We start from the raw sequence: 26,720 nt of genomic DNA on the forward strand, positions 1-26,720 counted from the left end.
AAACCGGCCGTCGCTGCAGAATGTGCTATAATGTTGGAATGTACCTGGATGAGATTCGCATGATTGCGGCTTGGTGCAAGGTTGACTGGCACACTCCTGACTGATCAGGCAACTCCTGCTGGAGTGCTCCTGTTTCCAGGACGCCCAGCGTGGTCAGCACCTGTGTGGGCACAGACAACCCCTGGGTACTCGCCGTGTTGCGCTCTGGGCCGCCGGCAGTTCTGTGCTCAACTCCAGTAACAGTGGCCTTGGTCATCGAAATCAGTTTATGAGCCAATTGTTGTCATTTGTAAGTAAATCCTCGTGTTCCCTGGAAACAGGCTCACGTCTGATTGCACCATTTGTAAGGTCTAACAACACTAACACAGCCACCGTTGGTGCTGTTTTACGCATCACTTTGCTTGTTTTTATATCCTTCCCTATAACTGCAAACATGTGGGTGTGTTAATTGTTCGTCGGTCTGTTTCTGATGTGCACGTTACTCTGATGACTTCATGTTTTCACACTATTAACAGTTCCCTGTGTCACCTCTACATGTCCACAGAGAAACGTGCGGATGCCAGCCTGGATTTGTGCGTGACGCGCTGCACATTTCCATGCTCGCGTCACTTTTGATACATTTGCATGTGGACGTGGAGACGGACGGACGCCAGGTTTGTGTGCATACGCACGCTTTGTACATGAGGCTCCTGATCCAGATGACAGATTTTGTGGTTATTGAAAAGCCCATTTGATGTACATTTTTCATTATATCTCAGTCACTCTCATTCTTCTGTTCTGGATTCACCTTCACCACCAAAACTGGATGGAGGTTCCAGTTTTATGCTTGTTTGTGTTCCAGTTATCTGTCAGAAACCAAGTGTGAAAAAGCAACGACAAACTGTGCATAGCAGAGAAAACCAACATTCTGTGAAAATGATCTGAAGAAGAATTCAGAAACCAAAAATGCTGAAAAAAAGTGGATGAAGTCAATACGTCCTCCTGACATTTGATCTCATCTAATTTAGTTTATGAAAAATCACTTCTAACAGAACTTTGACCTGGAGCATTTTTTCCAAGTTTAAAATTTGTGGAGTTATAAACTAGTGTTGGCGGAGGTTTGCGCTCTACGAGCGCGGTACTTGAGTTTTTTTTCTCTGCAAATCAAAAATGGAACAAATGGATAAAGAGCACTTGTATTCCTTTTCTTTCTTCTTCATTTGATGCAGGTGGTGTGATTCTTTATAATTACATTTTTTGAACCATTTTTTCTCCACCGTCTACATCTTCAAATTGATTAGATGTTTGTCCATGTTTTTTTTTTTTTTTTTTTTTTTTTTTTTTTTTTTAAAGTCAGATTTGCACTACGGGCTCTTAAGACACGTGGATGTAATTCATTATTTAATGCCAAAAAATATGATCTGCCATAATTTGCACATTGCAGAGAATAAAAAATGTGAATGTTTGTCTGCAAATACACTGTGAAAAAAATCTTTTATTTTTAAACCTCTTAAAGGTGGGTATAGATTTTTATTTATTTTTGTCTTTTCAACAGAAAAATGCTCTTTGGGAGTGTATAGACACGTCCCTTGGGTCATCCTGAGACAAAAATAAAAAAGTCATGCCCTTGGCTGGTACAGTCACGTCTCGGTCTCACCCCCTGTGTTAAATGGGGGAGGGACATGAATCTTAGAGGAGTTTGTTTGTGAGCGTTCTGTGTCTCTTGTGGCCTCCAGGTGTTGCATTCAGATCAGATACACACACACTGTGACCCTGTGACCCCTGTGAGCTTGTGTAAATGTAGGTCACGTTAAAGCCATGTTGGGGTCATGAAGCGTACAGATGCTCTAAACAGAGACAGTTTAATTAGATCTGCTTGGTTTCATACTTTTACAGATTACTAACATTTTATAAAGGCGCCAGATACACAAGTGGGCCATTTTTTACCCCCCACCCCACTGGCCAAAGACCTGAAGGGAGATTATGTCTGTCTGTCTGTCCGTCTGTCCCAAAAAGGGTATAAGTGTTCTGAAATCAGCTCCTCTCACATTTTTGGGAGGAACTTCATGAATCTTGGTACTAGTCCTTGTCATAGGTCGGTAACATATTATCATATTGTTTGAGCTGAGCTCATTTTACCAGAATTATGGCTCCTGAATCTACAGTCAGTCAGTTTCATGAGTGGGTGCCTCCATTCTGAAATCAACTACTCACATATTTTGGTTGAATTTCAGGAAAACTGGTACAAGTCTTGCACAGAGCGCAAAACTACAGTGACACACTCAGACTGTGTTGTCTTTGCAAGGAAGACATAAATAAGTTACCTCAGACAACCTAAAAAGTAAATGGACTGCATTTATATAGCGCTTTTCCATCTGAATCAGACGCTCAAAGCGCTTTACAATTATGCTTCACATTCACCCCGATGTCAGGGTGCTGCCATACAAGGCGCTCACTAGACACCGGGAGCAATAGGGGATTAAAGGCTTTGTCCAAGGGCCCTTAGTGATTTTCCAGTCAGGTGGGGATTTGAACCCATGATCTTCTGGACTCAAGCCAAACACCTTAACCACTAGACCATCACCTCCCCTAAAGTCTTTTTTTTTTTCTGACTTAAAATATACTACGAACTGTGTGTGTGTGTGTGTGTGTGTGTGTGTGTGTGTGTGTGTGTGTGTGTGTGTGTGTGTGTGTGTGTGTGTGTGTGTGTGTGTGTGTGTGTGTGTGTGTGTGTGTGTGTGTGTGTGTAAGCACATCTCATAGCCACACACACACACACACACACACACCGTACAGTTACATGACTGTATTTTAGCCGAGATCCTTTTGGGGCCACGTGAGACCAACTGGTCAGTTATTGTCTGAGGTATGCTTTGTTTTATTTTTTTATTTTTTAATGCTTCTTTTTTTTAGGGTTAGTGTATAGAAATCTGCATAGAGTATTTTGTTGAGTTTGAACTGTTACCATCACCACCACCATAGAATGGAATCTGGTACGAACATAAACATAACATTTGCGTGCATGAATTCATTTATTAAGTAGCGCTGTACGCGCGAGATGCTTGAATGCGAGACGTCAGAGACCTTTGTGATGACTTTGCCTCTGATAGTTCAGGTTCATAGATAGTAGGACCCTGGATTCAACTATTAATTTGATGAGCAAAGCGTTGCTCAACTTGTGCAGCACAGCAACGTCGCCGATTAGGTGAAACGGTGACGGCATCCATCACTGTCTGTGACCACAAACACACACCTTCACTCAGATGTCATGTGAGGTTTGTGGTGCAGACGTCTGCAGAACCACACAACTGGTAAACAAACACGTGCACTCAGATGAACGTTAAGCAAGCAAAGACAACTCATAACGTAAGAGGATCTGATCTTTGGACGGTGGACGAAGGATAGTGGATTTTGTTTTCTACCATGTCTATCCTCCTCCTTAGCGTTCTCTTCCTGCTGCCTGTCCCTCACACTTTCTTCTTTATCTCTTTTTGGCAGTTCCTCTTAGTCTCCTCCCAGCAGTCCGACTAAATCCGCTGACAGCTCTGATCCATCAGCAGCGTCGGCTTCAAAACACAAAAACACAGTGGAGCTTTTCATCTGCAGGAGTCCTGACGTTTAGGTGGCAGCATCTCTGTGAAGTTCAAACCGTCTTCTCCTCCTGTGTCTTTGATGCTGACCTACATTTCTGCCAGATGATTTCTTAGCGTCTCAGCGGTTGGACGACATGCAGTGTGCAGATGGAGTAAAATAACAAAATGTTGCCACTGTTCCACTGCGGTTGTAACGTTCAGTTAGTTTGTCTTCTCACCAGGTAAATCCCACCTGGCCATCGTCCAGAAGGTGAACAACGAGGGGGAGGGGGACCCTTTCTATGAGGTGCTGGGATTGGTCACCCTGGAAGACGTCATTGAGGAGATCATCAAATCTGAGATCCTGGATGAGTCTGACCTTTACAGTGAGTCGGCACCGGTCACCACTCAGATATCTGACAGGGGCGGAGCCAAATACAAGCTCTGTGATACCACACACACCTGTCGCCATTCAGTCACTCTCATGATGACACGTAATCACGTGGCTGTTCACACGTAGAAAGGGTTAGGGACAAGGGTCATTGAAAGTGCTTGAATTTATATATTTGTTGAAGACAGACGTGTAACACACAAGGACACGGCCGCCGGCGATGTGTCTTTGTGTGTTACACCCCTGCACAGCAACATCAGACTACACACAGAACTATAAGTCAGCAAGCACTAGTGGTGCAACAAAAAAGCCACAGCTCGAGCAGCGTAATGTGTTCTCACGTTCGTGTGGGTCCCTCCATGTGCCCCGCCTTCCTCTCACTTCCAGATGATATGCAGATTAGGTGAATTGGAAACTTTAAAATGATCACAGGTGTGCCTGCAAAGGTGAATGTGTTTGTGGCCCCGTGATGGACTGGACCGTTCTGGTCACGGAACCTGTGACCTGTGATTGGAGTGAGTGTGGAAATAAATGAATATATTATTTGAAAAATACACTGTAAATACAGTAAAATCTTCATGGGGAAACTGAAGCAGGTAGAAGAACTGAAACCACCTTAGATCAAAGTGCATATAAGATCAAAGTCAGTCTTTCAGATATCATTTTTATTTTCATGTTCACTACGCAACAAAGTACTTCTAAGATATTAGAGGCGTGGCCACTTTGAGTGATGGCTTGTGCCTTGACACACTCCCCCCCCCCCCCCCAAGCTGGTGTGCCAGAACTGTGGTTGGCCAGACGCCGACTCAGGCTGTAGCTACTGTGAAGGCCGGTCCTTTTTTTTTGAGTGTTTTGTAACAAACATATTGTAAAAGAGCCAGCTGAGGTGGTTTGAGCATCTGGTGAGGATTCACCCTGTGGCCCAAATGGGAGCAGGCCAGGACACACTGGACGGACTATATTTCCCAGCTGCTTGGGAACGCCACAGGATCCCTCAAGAAGAGGATTTAGCCAAGAATAGGTAAGTGTGGGATGAGCTGCTTAGTTTATTGTCCCTGTGACCTGGACCTGGATAAGTGGCAGAAAATGAACAAATTAATGTGGCTTATTGTGTGGTTAATTCTTTGAACAGATCATCGAAGATGTGTGTGCTAGATTTGTGTCAAGGGAAATTATCATGTGTAGTTTTGGATGCTAACAGTGTTGGCATTTGTAGCAGCTATGGGACGTTAATTCATGATTACAGAGGAAATTAGCCACACCAAAAAAAAAAAAAATGAGAACAACCACTCAGACCCCAAAAATATGAGTTAATATACACCGAGCTGAGGTTAGCCTGTTAGCTGAGCTTCGTGTCTGTTGGCCTGTGCTTGTGGTTTTCCAGCTGATAACAGAAATGGGAAAAAGGTCGACCCCAACAAAAACAAGCGCAACTTCTCCGCCTTCAAGCAAGACGGTGACAGTAAGGTGAAGATTTCTCCTCAGCTGCTGCTGGCAGCGCATCGCTTCCTGGCTACAGGTGAGCACCCAGACAGCAACAAAAATTTGTCTTATCTCTTAGAAACTGTGACAACATTTAATTTGCCGCTAAAATGTAATAATTGTTATTTAAGATGCATAATGGAAATGTCCTTCCGGCAATGCTGCAGGTAGTAAACGCCCACTGTCTGGTCAACTGCACGCTCCCTCAAATATTATTCACAAACCAGTCTAAATCTGTGATAGTGAGCACTTCTCCTTTGCTGAGATAATCCATCCCACCTCACAGGTGTGCCATACCAAGATGCTGATTAGACACCATGATTAGTGCACAGGTGTGCCTTAGACTGCCCACAATAAAAGGCCACTCTGAAAGGTGCAGTTTTATCACACAGCACAATGCCACAGATGTCGCAAGATTTGAGGGAGCATGCAATTGGCATGCTGACAGCAGGAATGTCAACCAGAGCTGTTGCTCGTGTATTGAATGTTCATTTCTCTACCATAAGCCGTCTCCAAAGGCGTTTCAGAGAATTTGGCAGTACATCCAACCAGCCTCACAACCGCAGACCACATGTAACCACACCAGCCCAGGACCTCCACATCCAGCATGTTCACCTTCAAGATCGTCTGAGACCAGCCACTCGGACAGCTGCTGGAACAATCTGTTTGCATAACCAAAGAATTTCTGCACAAACTGTCAGAAACCGTCTCAGGGAAGCTCATCTGCATGCTCGTCGTCCTCATCGGGGTCTCGACCTGACTCCAGTTTGTCGTCGTAACCGACTTGAGTGGGCAAATGCTCACATTCGCTGGCGTTTGGCACGTTGGAGAGGTGTTCTATTCACGGATGAATCCCGGTTCACACTGTTCAGGGCAGATGGCAGACAGCGTGTGTGGCGTCGTGTGGGTGAGCGGTTTTCTGATGTCAATGTTGTGGATCGAGTGGCTCATGGTGGCGGTGGGGTTATGGTATGGGCAGGCATCTGTTATAGACGAAGAACACAGGTGCATTTTATTGATGGCATTTTGAATGCACAGAGATACCGTGACGAGATCCTGAGGCCCATTGTTGTGCCATACATCCAAGAACATCACCTCATGTTGCAGCAGGATAATGCACGGCCCCATGTTGCAAGGATCTGTACACAATTCTTGGAAGCTGAAAATGTCCCAGTTCTTGCATGGCCGGCATACTCACCGGACATGTCACCCATTGAGCATGTTTGGGATGCTCTGGACCGGCGTATACGACAGCATGTACCAGTTCCTGCCAATATCCAGCAACTTCGCACAGCCATTGAAGAGGAGTGGACCAACATTCCACAGGCCACAATTGACAACCTGATCAACTCTACGCGAAGGAGATGTGTTGCACTGCATGAGGCAAATGGTGGTCACACCAGATACTGACTGGTATCCCCCCCCAATAAAACAAAACTGCACCTTTCAGAGTGGCCTTTTATTGTGGGCAGTCTAAGGCACACCTGTGCACTAATCAGCATCTTGATATGGCACACCTGTGAGGTGGGATGGATTATCTCAGCAAAGGAGAAGTGCTCACTATCACAGATTTAGACTGGTTTGTGAACAATATTTGAGGGAAATGGTGATATTGTGTATGTGGAAAAAGTTTTAGATATTTGAGTTCATCTCATACAAAATGGGAGCAAAACCAAAAGTGTTGCGTTTATATTTTTGTTGAGTGTATGTCAGAGTGACAGTGAAGCAAAGGGAAACTTAGTCAGTGTGTCCTGAACAAACTCATGCATGAACATCATACCTGGATATTACTTCAAGAGAGTGCGACAGTTTAAAATGTTTTATTTAGTTTTCATGGTTGTATTGTTTTTGAAGTGGAAACATTAATTTTCCACCTCAGCCAATTTTGATTTGAAGCTCAGATTTTACAATCCAGAGATTACAGAGTGCAACTTATGAAGCCCTGTTCTCTCCTTCACATGTAACGGTTTGGCAATGGACCCAAATGCAGAGAACTACAAGGATGGAAGATAAAAGTAGGTTTATTATCCCCACGGGCAAAAAAATATTTTAGTTCAGGGTTGGTAAAAACTGGGCCAGAAGACAGACATATGGATGACCAGTCCAACAGACAACAGCCTTTCAAAGGTGGGCAGCAGAGAGTTATCCAAGAACAGGCGAAGGTCCGTAATGGAGAGTGTGCATACTGAGTGATCAATCAGAAAAAAACAGGAATGTTGGATGGCAATAAAGTCTGTAACAGGAAGACAAAAAACACTGGGAATAACAACACGAGAGAGAGAGCAGGACAAACCTATACAATCTGGCATGAAGGGAACATGGTTAAATAGGAAACCTAAAGATCAAATGTTTAGAAATATGTGAAAGTGGATGGCTGAAAAGAGGAAGTGAAGTTACACTAAAAGAACAAAAAAGAAACATCAAAGTAAAAGTGCTGGAGACTGTTTACCACAGAGACAATTAGCCAGATAACACAAAGAATAAAAATAACACAAAGTGGACAGAATAAAATGGAGAATAACAACCTCATGGATGAGCATCGCAGCAGGTCACAGTCTGTAACCGTGACAAACCTATATGTGAAGCTCATGGTTGCTCAAGAATGCGATCTTTCATGTACTTTGCTGATGTAACATGTTGGTGGCTTTTTGCAGTGCGATGTGTGCCACAGTCCCCGCAACGGGATCACAGACCCCATAGTGTTTCTTTGTGCCGTATTTGGTGCCAGTGTTCTGTAAGCACACAGTCACAGGCAGGAATCCATCCTCCCAGATCTGTGTGCAACTCCCAAAGTTTTTCTCGAACACAATCCTGATGCATTTTGCTTCTTTTTCTTTGGATTTTCCTCGTGTCTGTCTTTTTCCCCAGAGGTGAGCCAGTTCAGTCCATTCCAGATCACAGAGAAGGTCTTACTCCGGATCCTCAGACATCCCGACGTCATCCAGGAGCTGAAATTCAATGAAAACGACAAACGCTCTCCGCAGCATTTCCTCTATCAGCGGGGTAAACCTGTGGACTACTTTGTGCTCATCCTGCAGGTGCTCACTCACACGTGCGCAGACAGTACAGGAAGCGTTTTTTATTTCATTCTCTGGTTATCAGTGGTTATAAGTGGAGTGGCTCTCTGGAGCCGGCACCAGTGCCGAGTGTTTTCCAGACTCTAGTGAGGAAAGTTGGTGCCCGTGTGCATGTTTGTACAGTTCTTTGGAGGCAGACTGGTGTCAGTCTGTTGTTAAACCAGGTCAGTGTGGTCATGGAATGTGGCTGGATAACAGGTTGGCTTCTTTGAACCACCACGGGTTTATTTAAGGTCGCTACATCAGCATTACTGTAGCTGATTAGCACAAGTGCTAAACTTCTTAAGACACCCCTACTTTAAGGTAATTAAAAGTTTGGCCTTGATACCTTTTTTGTTCACTGAGCTAAAAGTTGTATTCACAGTTCAATGTGCCAGTTCCATTATTGGTAAAATACTGGGAATAACAGTGGATCAATGTGGCTTTTCAAAGGTCGAGTTTGGGCTGAAATAGAAACCTTTAAACATGGGGGTGGTCTGGATGAAAAGTCCAGTCATTTTAAAGACAGTCCTCTTATTGACCACACATCTGCATGTGGCCAAAACTCTGACTTTTTTTTTCCCAATTTATTTTCACATTTCTCCATGTAATGTGGAGTTGCATCAGGAAGGGCATCTGGTGTAAAACCTGTGCCAATTCAACATGCAGATCCACCTTGGATTTGCTGTGGCGACCCCGAGTGCAAACAAGGGAGCAGCCGAAGGGACTTACTTACTATTTTCATTTATATAGCACCAAATCACAACAGAGTTGCCTCAAGGTGCTTCACACAAGTAAGGTCTAACGTTACTAACCCCCAGAGCAGCAGTGGTAAGGAAAAACTCCCTCTGAGGAAGAAACCTCAAGCAGACCAGACTCTAAGGGGTGACCCTCTGATTGGGCCATGATACAAACATAAAATACAGAACAATTCACAGAACAAATATACAGGAAATGTTGTGGATGCACAGGACAGGAGGGTTACAGAAACAGACACCACACCCATCTCTGGATGGAGCTGCACCTCAAACAGAGAGAAAAAAAAACAGAATCAGGCAGCAAAAAGACAAGAAATACAGTATAATTTGTCAGCATTAAACAACAAGAAAAACAGAAGAAATACTAAGGTGATCGCCGGCCACTAGCCCTAAACTTCACTAAAAGACCCAGAATTTAGGTAAAGTTGAGGCCGCGGTCCACTCCAATTACTAATAAATTAATTAAAAGGGTAAAAAGCGTAAAATAAAACTGTTCCAGTATGCTGCCATATGAAAGGGAAAATAAGTGTGTCTTAAGTCTGGACTTGAAAGTCTCCACAGAATCTGTTTTATTGATGCAGGGCGATCATTCCACAGAACAGGGGCACGATAAGAGAAAGCTCTGTGACTCAGACTTTTTATTCACCCTAGGGACACAAAGTAGTCCTGCACCCTGAGAACGTAAAGCCCGGGCCGTAAGGTTTAATTAGGTCAGCTAGGTAGGAGGTGCCAGTCCATGAACAATTTTACAGACTAGTAGCTGAACCTTAAAATCTGATCTCACTGGGACAGGAAGCCAGTGAAGAGACGCCAAAATTGGTGTAATAACTTTCAACATTTTTGGGACTTTAATCCCAGTCAGCCCTTTGTGATGTCACAAGACACACTCAGTCCTGGTGCTTTGATACTGTATGCAAAGATAAAAATTTCCAGCATTTTGAAATGCACTGTCTTGAGTCTCGTACTCTCCCAGTACATAAATTTAATGATTATATTTACCACAGTATAAGTTGCACCTGCTAAAATATGCCTCACACCAGAGTATAAGGTGCAGGAGCTCCCCAACTCCAGAAAATACAGTAGTAAAGATCCTTTATATATAATTAAATTTAAAAGTAATTAAAATATAATATTTATATAATTATTATAAATATTTAAAAATGCATTTTATATATAATTAGTAGAGGTTTTTTTGCAGTATAGATTGGATTTGTAATTCATTATTAATGTTTTTTCTAACTAATTGTACAGTTCAATAACTAAAGATTCTTATTTATTTAAAAAAAATAATTATTTGTACATTTAACTTGTATAGATTATTTATGGTTGAAATATTGTCTGTACTCTCTCTGTGATGATCATGGCTCTGGCAGGCACCACAGCTTGCTCAGCCATCAGTAACAGATTCTTTTACATAAGCAAAGGAAACATTGGGAAGATTTTGAAGAGGGGAATGAAGTATTCAGGAGGCTGTTCAAAAAAAAAAAAAGAATTGCTGTCTGTGTGCTGTCCTTAAAATGAACCCTGTATACTAGAATTTATGGAGTGAGAACTTTACTCAGACTGGTGTTACAGAGAGTGCAGCGTCTGAGGAATTGTGTGATACAGTACTTATTTGGATAACTCTAAGGGGGCACGGGGGGACATGCCTCCTCACCTCCACTGGAGTCTTATTGGCCAGTAAGGACTCTCATTATTTTGTGATACCATGAAGCCAGAATATTAGCAGTTAAACAAAAAACATCACACGGTGTTAACGAAGTTATTAAAAGAATTAAAAGCTAAACTCTGAGGCATATCCTGGTCACCAACTTTCCTCTGATCCCATCACAATTGCGATGCAAAATTTCATTCCGTCTTCAAAGTGTTGGACCTAAATGGGCAAGTATGTGACCTCTGTCGTCCTCTGGCAGTTGGTGAACATGTAAGAATGAAATAATAATGTTAAAGCTTTGCATATCACTACATGACAAAATAAAATGGCCAGCAAACACATCCATTGGAGTCAGTCAGTCCCATCCAAGCTGCGAGACCCTTTGGTGATTAGCCCCGTGGACCACAGTGTGAAGACGATGAGAGTCTTATGACTCATCCTAGATGGGACGCCAGCGCAAATGAAGTCTTTTGTCCAAAAGACACAGGTATGTAGACTCAAAGCAAACATACCTGATGTCAAGCCCCAGTCCATGAGTTGGTAGTCAAGTTAACAGTATAATAAATAAATGCATTCCTCAATATATTATAATCATTAAGCGATTTAAAGTCATAAATGAAGCAGTTTGTTGTCTAACAGCGGTGGACTGTCACCTGTTTATATGTAAATAAGTAAGTAAGACCCTTTGGCTGCTCCCTTGTTTGCACTCGGGGTCGCCACAGCAGATTCAACATAGATCTACATGGTGATTTGGCACAAGTTTTATGCCGGATGCCCTTCCTAATGCAACTCCACATTGCATGAAGAAATGTGGCAGGGGTGGAGTTGAACTGATAACCTTCTGCACTGAAACCAAGCGCATTAACCACTTGGTCATCACCCCTGCCTGTCGGCTATTATATATAACATCTATAAAAATTTTGCTGTGATTTTTGGTGTGTGTGTGTGTGTGTCCATGGTGACTCCCTGCACTTAAATAACCCCCTTGCCGTTTGTCCTTCTATTTGTTAAGGACATATGATCTCCGGTTTGTCCTTTTGGCTGCGGCAAATGGCAAAGTAGAATTTTTGTGTCTTTCGAGTACCTTCATGGTAAATGGTTGCTGTGCTCACAGTCAGTGTTGGCAAAGTTATTAGTATTTTTCCACCAACTTCTCATTGTAAGAAATAGAACATTTAGTTTGCCGTCTGCTGCTTATAGCCAACGTGAATGCAGCGTCCAACAGATGAAGTTTATGGTGTGTGAGTCAGTGAGATAAAGGGACAGAGCTCTCAAGTGTCACTCATTCGGAGTGAGACTCGCACTTTAAAACGGTCCTGTCAGGTCTCACACTCAGTGTGAGACTCCATATGTTGTCACGTTCTCATGCTAATGCATGACATTCCACCAAAATGACCTGCAAGACAACATTTGGTGTAAAATAACTCCTTGAGTGTATCTCAACATCAGAATCAGAATCACCTTTATTGTCATTGTAATTTGCATTGCAATGAGATTTGAGTGCAACTCCAAAAAAGGTGCTTTCTGTGGTGCGAGTAATTTTTAGCCAAATAAAAGATAATAAAATGTAACAATAAATTGTTCAGAGTATATGTACTTGAGAGAGTAAATAACTTGAGAGCTCTGGAGGGAGGAGTGTTGAACTGAAACCCAGTTACATACTTATTATTGTTCGTTATAGTCCAAGTGCTATTAAAATAACGTGCACACAGACACAAAAAATGACACTCAAAATGCACCAGAAGCCACCTTTTTTTCTAATATTCCTAAACTGAGGCCTCACCCTGCTCCTATCCTCACATCGTATCATATTGGGATGCTAGGATTGACCTTGTTGGCCTGGGAGACCTGAGGGTAGTGCCCCCTGACCACTCATGGGTCATGACAATCATCCTGTCCTCTCTTTGATGGATGGCACCCGTGTCTGCTGTGTGGAGTCTCACTGTTTTTTCCACCTGAGGTGTGGGTAAAGTGACTACAGACATTCTGTCTGTAATCTGAGCACAGCTGCTTCTGTTCCATCTCTGAGGCCTGAGCACAGGTGTGTATGTGAAACCTAACTTTTTCAGAAGGACACAGGATGCCAGCTGTGTGTGTTGGACAGAGACACACAAACCTCCGCCAGTTCTTCTGTGACAGAATGTAATATTTATAAGACATCAAAGTGTTTCTTTTAACCGTCACAGGAGGCGACTCGTTACCCTCCACACAGTGTGGACCTCTGGATTAATCATTAGTGCACGGAAGCAGGACACATGCTTCAAATTTCACAACATAACCGATATTTTGGAGGTCATCTTTCTACTCCAGACCAAACTAAATCAGTCAGCACATTATTGATTGAGAATGCAAACAGTTGCAGGCTAACCAGCTAATGTAATGTAATGGTGGTGTGGGGCAATCAGCAACACTCAGAGTAAACCGCTTCTTAGCACCAATGAACAGGTCAGAATGTTGAAAGAAGTGTCCAGTAGCATGGAGAGGGTCCCCGTGGACATAAACGTGTGTATTATAAGCCATTAGCACCTCGGTAAATGTAAATAACCTTTTTCAAACGACTGATTATACAGTTTGCTGCTTACCTTAGCCTGCTGGCCACCAGCTAGCACTGCCGTTCACTGCGTGATTACCACGTGACTTAAGAAGAGGGGCACGCCAGTTGCAGCACGCCAATTTGTAGACCTCCTCTGACTATTCTAAATTCAGGGGATGGATACATGAACATTTCCAAGTCACTGAATGTGTTTTGGACATCGATTACATTAATCATTAGTAGAAAGAAACAGTATGGTACTGCAGGGCAAATGTGCAGCTCTCAAAAACTGAATTACTGTGCGAGGAGCAGACTGGTGAGGGAAGCTCCAAAGACATACATGACAAATCTGAAGTGGTTACAGGCTTCAGTGGCCGTGATTGGATGAACTGCGTTGTACAGTTTTTGTCTGTTGCGTCACTAGTTTTACAGCTTGGTGGTGCAGAGGATTTTCTTAAAAAGATGTGAAGTTTCAGCTGCACTTTTGTCAGAAGGCACATGGGAGACTCCAGCCTAACTGTGATCTGGCTTGTTTTTAACGGTACACGAGGCACAGCGGTATGTGAGCGGTATGCCTGACGTGGTGCGCTGGACAAGTTCATGCAGCTAGTGTGTATGAGGTCTGTGATAAAAGTAACAGACCTTATTATTTTTTCAAAAACCATATGGATTTGAATCACGTGTGATTACATCAGACATGCTTGAACCCTCGTGGGCATGCAAGAGTTTTTTCACGCCTGTCGGTTACGTCATTCGCCTGTGGGCAGTCTTTGAGTGAGGAGTTGCCCACCCTCTCGTCGTTTTTTCATTGTTTAGGAATGGCTCAGAGACTGCTGCTTTGTTTGATAAAAATTTTTTCAAAACTGTAAGGCACAACTGAGTGGACACCATTCGATAAATTCAGCTGGTTTTTGGTAAAAATTTTAACGGCTGATGAGAGATTTTGGTCTGGTAGTGTCACTTTAAGGACGGCCCACGGTGCCTGACGGCGATCTGCGCTTCGAGGCGGCAGCGTCTCACCGTTTCAAGTTGAAAACTTCCACATTTCAGGCTCTGTTGACCCAGTAAGTCGTCAGAGAACAGAAAACTTTCAGAAGAAGTCGGCATGAGGAGTTTATTCGGACATTCCATTGTTAACGGACATTTTGTAATGAAAGAACGTGCGGGCAGAGTCGCATGTCGGGCTGGACCCGACCGCGGGGGGTCGCGGCAGGAAAAACACCTCCGTTGGAAACCTTAACGGGCAAGTTGGAACATGCCCAAGCTGTTAAACAATTTCTCAGTTACTCACTTGTTGAAAGCCATCAAAAGCCGCCTGAATTCTACAAATGGTTTTCAACACGGAGGTGTTTTTCCTGTCGCGGCGCACACAGATTCGCCGAGTCGTCACGGAAACGACTCGGCGAATTTGCGCGCACGTCTTTCATTAAAAAATGTCCTTAAACAGTGGAATGTCCGCATAAACTCCTCATGCCGGCCTCTTTTGAATCTTCTCTGTTCTCTCACGACGTCCTGGGTGAATTAAGCCTTAAATTAGGATGTTTTCAGGTCGAAACAGGCCGACGACGGCGCCTGGAAGCGCTGCAGGACGTCCCGCTCCGTGGGAAGTCCTTACACCGACAGAAACACCCCATAATCTCTCATCAGCCGTTAAACTTTTCACCGAAACCAGCTTAATTTCTCGAATAGTGTCCACTCGGATATTCCTCACAGGTCCAGAAAAAATGTTGATAAAGCAACGCGCACCGTCCGCAGCGGCAGACAGAGATTCCAACGGGCGGGGTGGAGCACTCCTCACTCAAGGCCTGCCCACAGGCAAATGACGTCACCAACACGCGTGAAAAAACTCACGCATGCGCACGAGGGTTCAAGCTTGTCTGATGTAAAAACATATGAATCAAATCCTTTTATTTTTTGAAAAAAATAAAAAGGACCGCTTTTTTCATCACAGACCTCGTATTTGTGTAATATAAAATGAGTCAAATCTCTGGTGCACCTCATTTGAGGAAAAATTATAACAAAATAAAAATGACATTAAAGAGTTATTGTTGTTTGTTCAGGGTCGAGTGGAAGTGGAAGCAGGAAAAGAAAATATGAGGTTTGAAACTGGTCCGTTCTCCTATTACGGCATCATGGCTCTGAGCTCACTGTCACAGGGTGAGTGCGCACACGCACACACACACGCACACACACACACACACACACACACACACAGCATGTGACACATGATTTCTGGTGTCATTGTGTTTGTATTTCATGTATTTCCATGTGCGTGCACACACACACACATAGTGTACTTTCAGATGAATGAACTCATGGAGATGCCGCGGTCACTGTGTTGTTCCGTCGTTGCTCATCACGTCCTGCAGCAGCTGTCTGTGTCTCTGCTGATGTCACTTCATCTCCACTGCCGGGCTACTCTACCACGTGTGTCCAGTTTTTGGTTTTCAACATTGTGCATGAAATTTAAAAGAATCCTTATAACAGTGAAGTGGTCTGAAACTACATTGTTTGTATGAGGCTCCTAACACATATCGGTGACGATGAGTTCTTTGGAGATGGTGTTAATTTTTGAAAATTCCTGCTCTTTGGGTGATTCTGAGCATTTTTGTGGTCCTTGGTTAAGTTGCTGGACCTCATAGCTGACTGCTACACAGGTACTACAAGTGCTATGCAGAGCAGGTGCAGTCTTGGGCATCTTCCCGGTAAATCCTGGTGTTCCTCATGGGTGTGTTCTGGAATCTGTTGACTTCAGAAAGGGTTCACCAAGCTTGACTTTGTAGATATTGCTGACCTTTGTAGAATGAACACATGTCCTGGTTGCAGCACTCGAGGAGCTGAGAGCTTTTGTAAGTGGACTCAGCCATCTGAAACATCCAGTTGGTGAAGCTGCAGTTCCTGATTCAAATGTAAACAAAGGTGTTGCCTCACTGCTGTCCTATAAAATAGAGGTTTTGAACCTGGTAGCACCCTAATTGATTACTAAACATGTGACAACCATTTAAAATAAAGTTATTGATATTTTGGAAGCTGCTGAAGCTTTATTTTCTTAATTTCAGTAAAGAAGTCGTATTAGTTTTGCACACTAGATAGATAGATAGATACTTTATTGATCCCAGAGGGAAATTCAAGGCATCCAGCAGCTTACACATTAGACAAGACACACACATTGCACCAGACACACAAAATAGGGTTAAGTAATAAAAGAAAAATGGACTAATCAATAAAAGCTACTAACTAAAAATAAAATTTGTGTGCAAGTGCAGCATCCAGTCTCAGAGAATATGACGGAGGAGTAAATGTAGTAGTGAGGAGGTAGCACAGATGTAAACAATGTTGGTAGTGCAAAAGAAAGCAATAAAAGGTCAAACAGATGTCACAGGATTATTCTTACTGAGATGGGAAGAGTTGAACAGTCTGATGGCCTGAGGGACAAAGACTTCCTGAATCTGTCCGTGTGGCAGGACTGGGACAGCAGTCTGCCGCTGAATGAGCTCCTCTGCCTGATGATGGCGCTGTGCAGAGGATGCTCAACATTGTCCATGATGGCCAGCAGTTTACTGAGGGTCCTTCTCTCTGCCACTGATGTTAGTGTCCCAGCTCTGTTCCCAGCACTAAACCAGCTTTCCTCACAGCCTGTCAGTCGCCTGGCGTCCCTCCTCTTCATGCTGCTCCCCCAGCAGACCACCACAGAGAAGAGGACACTGGCTACCACAGACTGGTAGAACATTGGAAAAACACAAAGATCTGCTTTGTGTTTTTGTTTTATTATGAATTTTATGACATTGTTCTCTCTGGCAGGAAAAGTGATTGCAAGGATTGTTACTAACAGAATTCAGTTCCTTCCTTCAATGAACAGAACAGTCTGGGTTCACACCCCAGTGGTCACCCATCGACCGTGTTCTAGGCCTGTGAGCACTTGGTGAATGTAAACCTGAATATTGGAGGTGCTGGCAGTTTGCCATCATTCTGAGGCCTTTTCCACCAAACCTGCCCCCCGCCATCCTGCACAGTCGATGACTTTGTCTTATGAACACATTTCCTCTTTGCTCAACTTGATAGTAGTTTTTCTAATTTGTTTCATTTGTTGATGTTTGTAGGGAAAAAACCTGAGTGGAAGAGTCAAAACAAGGCAGACTGTTACATCATGAGATGTTTCAGTGACTGTGTTTCTGTACAGATTGGACGAAGGCTGAGTTTGGAGGTCATGATCAACTGATGTTACGGCAGAGGTCGAGGTCATGCGTATTAGTGGATGGCAGGTGTTTGGTGACGTCATCCCGCCTGATGAGGCCGTCAGTCACCAGACATCATCAGGATCACTGCTGGCCAGGTCGTGCTGATATCCAGAGGCACCCTGCCGCCACCTAGTGGCTCAGCTCTGTCAGTGTTTATGAAATGTTCCGCTCGTCTTTCCTCTAATCTGCTGATCCTGGAGAAAGTCTGTGTTTTGTGTGCAGCACAGTCTACCAAAGTACCCCAGTGTGTGTTTCCCACTGACTTTTGCCTTTGGAATCCTAAAGTCAGGAAGTGGCACATTTTAAGATGTGGCAGCTGTTCAGCAGAAATGTGCCAATGATGGAGGGATGTGACAAAACTCCATTCATTCAAGATGCAACACTAATCCACATATTTGTCCAACAAATTATTTTACAGCAGTAACTAAACTGCTGTATGAAAACATTTTTTTCTATCTAAATTTAGTAATTAGTCATGAGATTTTTAAACTAACTTTTGTAAAACTACTCGCTCTTTTGTTTGGTCAGGGTGAGTTGAGTGGAATCAAATTAAAACAAAGTTTTTTTTTGTTTTTTTTGTGCTGTTATTTTATGAAGAATGCTCTTCAGTCTTCCGCTTCCGCTTTATCCGGAGTGGATGGATGGATGCTCTTCAGTCTTAAAGTGAAACCATCATTTTTTTGCCACATGAGCTTGATTTAGTAAAAATGTTAATCACAGAATAAGTATTCATTTCATTTGATATAATACAACAAAAGCATCACGACATTTTAACAGAGTAACAATTCACAAGCTCCATGACACAAAACATGATACATTATGTTGCTGTTCACATTATACAGTAAATTAAATAGTAGTAAATGTTTTACAATAAGGAAACATTATTCTAAAGTGAAAATTACAAACCTGGACATTATATTTGCAAAATTTTGTATAAATAAATTATGTGATCATGAACCTTATTTTTTCATGGAGTATTTTATTTTAATGGTCTCACAATAGTCATTTTAAAATAAAATATGCTTTCATAAGAATGATAATTGTATTTGTAGAGAACTTTACAAAGAATTTTAAAATACTTTACTAGCATAACACAATAAAATACAAAAATGTTAATGCAGCCAGTTAATTATATCATCATGGGGGAAAATATAAAAATTGCAACATGAACATGTCTCTGGGTTGAGATGGAGAGACACCTGGGAAGAGCTCATGGAGTCAGGAGGTTGCTGGACAGAGGTCTTCATGGGTACTGATGTCTTTGCAGGAGAATGAAGGTCCAAGTCTTTAGGGTCCTGCTGCCACGTGTCTCACTGTATGGTTGTGAGGCTTGGATGCTGAACAGTGGCCTGAGGCGAGGACTGGATGTCTTAGCTACTAGGTCTCTCTGGAGGATTGTTGGGTACCGCTGGAATGACTTTGTGTCAAAGGAGCAGTACTTCAGAAGACTCAGATGAGGAGGATCAGTAGTAAAGAACGTTAGCGTCCACATTTTGTCCATGTGCCATGTTTCTCTTTGCACGATCTGCCACACACTGGATGGAGCCGCACCTCAAACAGAGAGAAAAAACAAAATCAGGCATCAGAAAGACAACAATACAACCCCATTTCCAATGAAGTTGGGACGTTGTGTAAAATGTAATAAAAACAGAATCCAATGATTTTCAAATCCTCTTCAACCTATATTCAATTGAATACACCACAAAGACAAGATATTTAATGTTTAAACTGCTAAACTTTGTTTTTGTGTAAATATTTGCTCATTTTGAAATGGATGCCTGCAACTCATTTAAAAAAACTGGGACAGTGGTATGTTTCCCACTGTGTTACATCACCTTTCCTTCTAACACACTCAATAAGGTTGGGGAACTGAGGACACCTAATTGTGAGTGTCATGATTGGGTATAAAAGGAGCATCCCAAAAGTCTCAGCCGTTCACAAGCAAAGATGGGGTGAGGATCACAACTTTGTGAACAACTGTGTGAAAAAATAGTCCAACAGTTTAAAAACAATGTTTCTCAATGTTCAGTTACAAGGAATTTAGGGATTCTATCATCTACAGTCCAATATAATCAGAAGATTCAGAGAACTTTCTACATGTAAACAACAAGGCCGAAAACCAACACTGAATGCCCGTGACCTTTGATCCCTCAGGCAGCACTGCATTAAAAACCACATCATTGTGTAAAGGATCTTACCGCGTGGGCTCAGGAACACTGTCAGGAACCATTGTCAGTAACACAGTTCGTCACTACATCTACAAGTGCAAGTTAAAACTCTACCATGCAAAGTGAAAGCTATATATCAACAACATCCAGAAACGCTGCCGCCTTCTCTGGGCCCGAGCTCATTTGAAATGGACAGACACAAAGTGGAAAAGTGTGCTGTGGTCTGATGAGTCCACATTTCAAATTGTTTTTGGAAATCATGGATGTCGGGTCCTCTGGACCAAAAGAGGAAAAAGACCATCCAGATGTTACCAGCACAAAGTTCAAAAGCCAGCATCTGTGATGGTATGGGGGTGTGTTAGTGCCCTGGCATGGACAACTTACACATCTGTGATGGTATGGGGGTGTATTAGTTGCCCCATGGCATCGGACAACTTACACATCTGTGATGGTATGGGGGTGTGTTAGTGCCCATGGGCAACTTATACATCTGTGATGGTATGGGGGTGTGTTAGTGCCCATGGCATGGACAACTACACATCTGTGATCGTATGGGGGTGTGTTAGTGCCATGGGCAACTTACACATCTGTGATGGTATGGGGGTGTGTTAGTGCCCATGGGCAACTTACACATCTGTGATGGTATGGGGGTGTGTTAGTGCCCATGGGCAACTTACACATCTGTGATAGTATGGGGGTGTGTTAGTGCCCATGGGCAACTTACACACCTGTGATGGTATGGGGGTGTGTTAGTGTCCATGGCATGGACAACTTATACATCTGTGATGGTATGGGGGTGTGTTAGTGCCCATGGGCAACTTACACATCTGTGATGGTATGGGGGTGTGTTAGTGTCCATGGCATGGACAACTTATACATCTGTGATGGTATGGGGGTGTGTTAGTGCCCATGGCATGGAAAACTTACACATCTGTGATGGCACCATCAATGCTGAAAGGTACATCCAGGTTTTAGAGCAACACATGCTGCCATCCAAGCAACGTCTTTTTCAGGGACGTCCCTGCTTATTTCAGCAAGACAATGCCAAGACACATTCTGCACGTGTTACAACAGCGTGGCTTCATAGTAAAAGAGTGCGGGTACTAGACTGGCCTGTCTGCAGTCCAGACCTGTCGCCCAGTGAAAATGTGTGGCGCATTATGAAGCACAAAATATGACAACGGAGACCCCGGACTGTTGAACAACTGAAGTTGTACATCAAGCAAGAATGGGAAAGAATTCCACCTACAAAGCTTCAACAATTAGTGTCTTCAGTTCCCAAACGCTTATTGAGTGTTGTTAGAAGGAAAGGTGATGTAACACAGTGGTAAACATACCACTGTCCCAGCTTTTTTGAAATATGTTGCAGACATCCATTTCAAAATGAGCAAATATTTGCACAAAAACAATAAAGTTTATCAGTTTGAACATTAAATATCTTTTCTTTGTGGTGTATTCAATTGAATGTAGGTTGAAGAGGATTTGAAAATCATTGGATTCTGTTTTTATTTACATTTTACACAACGTCCCAACTTCAATGGAATTGGGGTTGTACAGTATAATTTGTCAGCATTAAACAAGAAAAACAGAAGAAATACTAAGGTGATCTCCAGCCACTAGCCCTAAGTTTCACTAAAAGACCCAGAATTTAGATAAAGTTGAGGTCGTGGCACGCTCTGTTTACTAATAAAATTAATGAAAAGAGTAAAAAGCATAGTAACATACTATGCCAGTATGCTAGCCATATGAAAGAGAAAATAAGTGCTTATGTGGGCAACAGTTTTGGTCAGGCTGTGATAACTAATCCACTCTGTCATCTTCCCCATTTTCTGTGGAAGTGTTACAGCGCCACATACAAGCCTGGCACATGTATTAGTGTTTTCAGGCAGTTTGAGCGTTTCTATGTGGACTCAGATATTTGTTGAAATGGTGCCATGTTTAGAGAACACCTTTTGAAAATGACAAAGAAAAATATTGCATGGGGAATGTTCAGTTTCTGTGTGGACGAGGCCTGATTTCTTCACACGTGGTGGGAGTTTAAGTTGGACAGATATCAGATATCTCAGCGTGATTCAATTTTTGTGTAGTTTGGTCAAATGTCAAAGAAAACATGGTCTGATAAACCCCTTTTTGTGTATTTTAACAGCCCAGAAGCCCATGTGGATGATCTAAGGCATATATTGATCAGAAAATATTTATGATTGATTGGTATGAATGACTTCAAAATGAAGTCACAGAGAAGTTATATGATGAACTCGTAGTCAAAAACACCGTTATAGATGTACGTATATGTACTTGGTAAAACTTCAGTTTGATTGTGTTGTGAAAATACTGTCTCACTGAGCCTGTACTGGTGTTTTGTGTGATATTATGATTTTGCTGTATTCTCTCACACACCATTCGCTCCAGATACCAGTCTAACTGGGGGGGGGGCAAAGTTTTTAAACTCGTGTATTTAATTCAGCATATTTTATTACTGTTGAAAGCTGAGAATTGTGTTTTTTAGTGTGCCGTGTACTATAAGAAGCCGCGTGCCTCATTCTGACTGATCACACATGTTACTGAGACAATCAGCTGTTTTTAGGGGACAGTAACGGTGTTGATTGGACGTCCAGCAGGGAGGAGATTTGAATGGGGGAAAAAACCAAGCAAGCTGATGTGTTTTTCTCTACCTCCCCTCTCAGCTGTCACCCCGCCTCTCTCCCCGTCGGTGAACTCACCCCCTCCACGACGCCTCTCTCTTAAGAGGTTTTCTCTGTTCTCTCGTTTCCCAGGTAAAGATTGGCACTGCCTACAGACGGGTCGGGGTTCCTTCTTGTGCCATTCTCACCTCGTCCTCTTTTACCATCTTAAGAGCCCCGTTCCAGCAGTTTTACAGCTGCCAGTAATTCATGAAATTCTCTTTTTTTTTTTGAGTTGTCTGTTAAAGGCAGCTTTGACGTCATTCACACTGAGAGCATTGGAACAGATTATTCTCATCACAGTTATTGATTAATTCATTGAATGGTTGCCTTTAAGAAAATGAATTGAAAGCAAAGTTGACTCAGTTTATTCTCAGTCATCAAATAAAAATGCCAGATATTTTGCTGGTTTGAGCGTCTGCAGTGTGAGAACTTAATACTCAGTGGATCAGGTCAGTGGTGGATGCAGCATTACGATCCCAGTGTGTCAGATTTAGGGCTGTTCTGAGCAGAAATGGAATATGGCATTCATAAAATCTTCCCACTGTAGCCAAGTGCTTGCTCACAGGGGGTCGTTTTGACCGTTGGGTTTTTCTGTAATTATTGTATGGCTTTGCCTTAGAATATAAAGCGCCTTGGGGCAACTGTTGTTGTGATTTGGCGCTATATAAATAAAATTGATTGAAATTGATTGATTGATAAAATCTGTACATTAATCTATAATTACCTGCAACAATGACTGTGTTTTCATAAGCTTAGAGTGAACCCTTCATATGTACATGGGAGCGAGTCCCTTCATGGAGGCTGCCATGTTGATACAGTAGCCCATACAGGACATACTTATTCGGCCTACTGCATTTCACAGCACAGGTGGAAGAGTGCAGAAAAAAGAAAAGCAGTTAGTGGCTGTTTTCCTACAAGCTGTCTACTGGTTATTAGTGAAGGCCACCAAGGCCCTTTTTTGTGGAATGGAGGATAAAGTGTTGCTTATCACAAATGGTAAATGGGCTGGATTTATATAGTGCATTTCCATCTGCATCAGATGCTCAAAGTGCTTTACAATTATGCCTCAAATTCACTCCGATGTCAGGCTGCTGCCATACAAGGCGCTCACTACACACCGGGAGCAACTAGGGGATTAAGGAACTTGCCCAAGGGCCCTTAGTGATTTTCCAGTCAGACTTGAGATTTGAACCGAGGATGCTCTGGTCTCAAGCCCAACACTTTAACCACTAGACCATCACAAGAGAAAACACAATCCCCTGTCACCAAAGAAGTAAAAACGTGAAGGGAAAAGTACCATGAATGAGTGGCTCATTCTGTTAGACAGCCCACTTAATGACAGGTGACTTGCAATCCCTCAGTGGAAGTTGACATTGGAAGAGGACAGCAAGGCTAAGGTAAGCAGCTAACTGTGGCTGTGTCCCAGCTCAGGGTCTGCACCCTCCTAAGGGCTGTGTCCCATGAAATTCTTCCAGCTTCAGCCTGTCAGATACAGCAGAGGCCAGAATAAAACATTCTGAAAGGTGTTGCTGACTGAACATTTTGCTATTGCATCATGTTTCTCCATCCCTGCGTCCTGTTGCCTAGCAACCTTGAAAGCTACACTGCCATGTTAGTGCACTGGGTGCTATCTGTAATTTATTAATCATTTTTCAGTACTTTGTATATATGCTTTAATTATAAATATATAAACTTGTATGTAATTGTACATACAGAGCGTAAAAGCCTTTTTTTTTTTTTTTACCAACTTCTTAGTTTGAAAACAAGTCATGCAGTGACTCGTGGGATTGTTTGTGCCATGAAGGACGCGCCTGCTGTGTCCTTCTTTTTCAGGGGAAAGGAGGCAGCATCCAAGCAGCCTTTGAAATGTGAAGACGAGTCCAGCCGCTGACTCGGGGCACAGCCTGTAAAATGTCATTTTACAAAGTAAATGTGCACATTTACCTCCATAGGGATCCTCTCTGTGCTAAACTTTAGCTTTGATGACGGCTAATCCGCCAAATGTTCAACTGCTAAAACATTTAGTTGAAGCTACCAATAACTGCTCACCGCTAACTTTTATTATATGAGTTTATATTTTTCTTTTTTCCTATAAAACCCTGAAAAACAGAGCTGAAGAGCTGAAATTTTAACACACACACATTCCTCTGAGAAAGCAAAAACTGGCTTTGTAAAATATTCAGTTTGAGGTTTAATTTAATTTAATTCAGTTTATTTCAGTTAAATTTATTTAGTTTATACAGGACCAAATCACAAGAGTAATTATTAGTTCCTACCACTGTCTCTGTTCCCACGTCATGTCTGGTTTAAGAGCTGAAGGAATGGTTTTTAAATGGCTCTTTTGTCGCCGGGTGGAGCTGTGGTCTGTGCTCCATGCTGATGCTGCCAACAGACTGTCCGTATCAAAGCTGGTCTCATCAGCACCATCAGGCTCAGGCGTGGTCATGGGGAGGGAGGTGGTCAAATCTGCAGGACGGGGCTCTCAGCACAGCGCCCTCACTTCCCATATGCGCCCTCTGAATCCTGTCACTGCTGCCCTTTAAGCGCTGATCTGTGCTCAGGTTTCTGCATCACCACTGACTGTAGAGCTTTGGTTCAGCACTGACCTTGTCCTGTTCTGACCTCCTTTGTGACATTGAACTAAAGTTCTATGATCAACACCCACGGTGACCTGTAATGTCGTCCTTTAAACCACAACAAGGATGACTTCCTGCCCCTACGTCACCCTCCATTGTGTTTTTATTCCAGCCAATCACGGCGTCAACTGTCCCGCTCTAACATCAAACACTCAAATGATGCACTCACCTGATTGCATGGCATGTTTGAGGCGTTCATTACATCACAAATACCATATTGTCACTTACTATTGGCATTACTAACCGTAGTAAATGTCTAATGTTGACATTCAGACACATATATTTGGGTGTTGATGGTTTAACAGTCTTGCAGGCAGTTGGCTTTAATTTGAGGGTCAATGCATCCATAACTCAGGTGACCAATGCAATGGTACATTTCCACCTTTTACAGAGGCCAAAAGTAATTGGATATTTTGCTGTGTCACGCACTAGTGTGTGTTCCTTAGCAAAAAAAACAAAACAAAAAAACTAGAATTTGTTTCAGGTTTATATGTCTTGTATAGTCCATGGACCAGTAGTGAATTTGGACTTAATCAGTATCACTTAAGGGGACTAAATGGCACATAGAGTCCAGCTTCAGTGTGCCACAGCCTGTCAACTGTAGCCAGGTCAGGGGTCAATGAAGCATTACACAGGGGTCAAAATTTAAAAATCCTATCCTCCAATCATGTTCAAAACTATACCACATTATTTATCTTATCATAACAATTCCTAAAAGGTATAGTTTGGACTATCTATGACTGAATGTTATGGGGTAAAAACAGCAAAAATTGTGACAAAGGTCAGTTTCAGTTTGTACAGGGGTCAAAAGTTAAAGTTGCTCCAATTTCAGTAAAAAGTGGTGCAAATTATGGGTTGAACTAAAAGGATTAATAAATGAAATAGTTTTGACTGTGTTGAATGTTTGTTCTCCAAAGTAAAGGTCAAACAAGATCAACATCCAGGAGCCAGCTGAGGTGGTTCGGGCCTCTGGTAAGGATGCCTCCTGGGCACCTGCCTAGGGAGGTGTTCCATCTGGGAGGAGACCCTGGGGAAGACCCAGGACTAGGTGGAAAGATTCTATCTCCACACTGGCCTGGGAACTGGCCTGCTGGAGCTGTTGCCCCGCAACCCGATCCTGGATGAGTGGTTGAAGATGAGTGAGTGAGTGATGGTTGGAGCGTTTTTATATTTTGACCTCTGTGTAAGTCTTCATTGACCCCTGACCTGGACTCTTAAGTGCTGTTTAGTCCCTGTCAGTGATACTGAAAACCTGCTCAGTCATGAAAAGTACGGGCCAGAACTGTAAATCTGACTATGGGAGAATGAGGGAAGCCATCAAGAGACTTGTAAAAACTGAAGGAGCTACAGGTTTTACTGGCTGTGATGAGAGAAACGTTACATTGAACAACTTCCAGTCAGAGCTTCATGGAAGCATGGCACAAAGATGGAGACCTGGCTGGTCTGGTCTGTCCAATCACAACCTCTGAAGCTTACAGCTCCCTCATGGCTGTCACTTTGGGTCTGATTTTGATATAATTGTCCCCAAGTTAAAGTTCACAGTCTGCACTCTGAGCTCATGATGATGAT

The 26,720-nt window shown here is 42.8% G+C and overlaps 1 protein-coding gene across 2 annotated transcripts in view; it reads left to right on the plus strand.

Annotated features, from left to right (window-relative positions):
* The window catches only part of LOC117528886 (metal transporter CNNM4-like), a 48,170-nt gene that overhangs the window by 9,832 nt on the left and 11,618 nt on the right, over positions 1–26,720 (plus strand). The window contains exons 2-6 of one of the 2 annotated variants that reach the window (XM_034191499.1): positions 3,794–3,937; positions 5,327–5,461; positions 8,293–8,462; positions 15,486–15,582; positions 22,516–22,605. In XM_034191499.1, the coding sequence (XP_034047390.1) occupies positions 3,794–3,937; positions 5,327–5,461; positions 8,293–8,462; positions 15,486–15,582; positions 22,516–22,605 (636 nt within the window). The remainder of the gene's footprint in view (positions 1–3,793; positions 3,938–5,326; positions 5,462–8,292; positions 8,463–15,485; positions 15,583–22,515; positions 22,606–26,720) is intronic. The other variant, XM_034191500.1, reaches the window with a different exon arrangement.

The sequence above is a fragment of the Thalassophryne amazonica genome, chromosome 17, assembly GCF_902500255.1.
Source record: "Thalassophryne amazonica chromosome 17, fThaAma1.1, whole genome shotgun sequence".
Lineage (NCBI taxonomy): Eukaryota > Metazoa > Chordata > Actinopteri > Batrachoidiformes > Batrachoididae > Thalassophryne > Thalassophryne amazonica.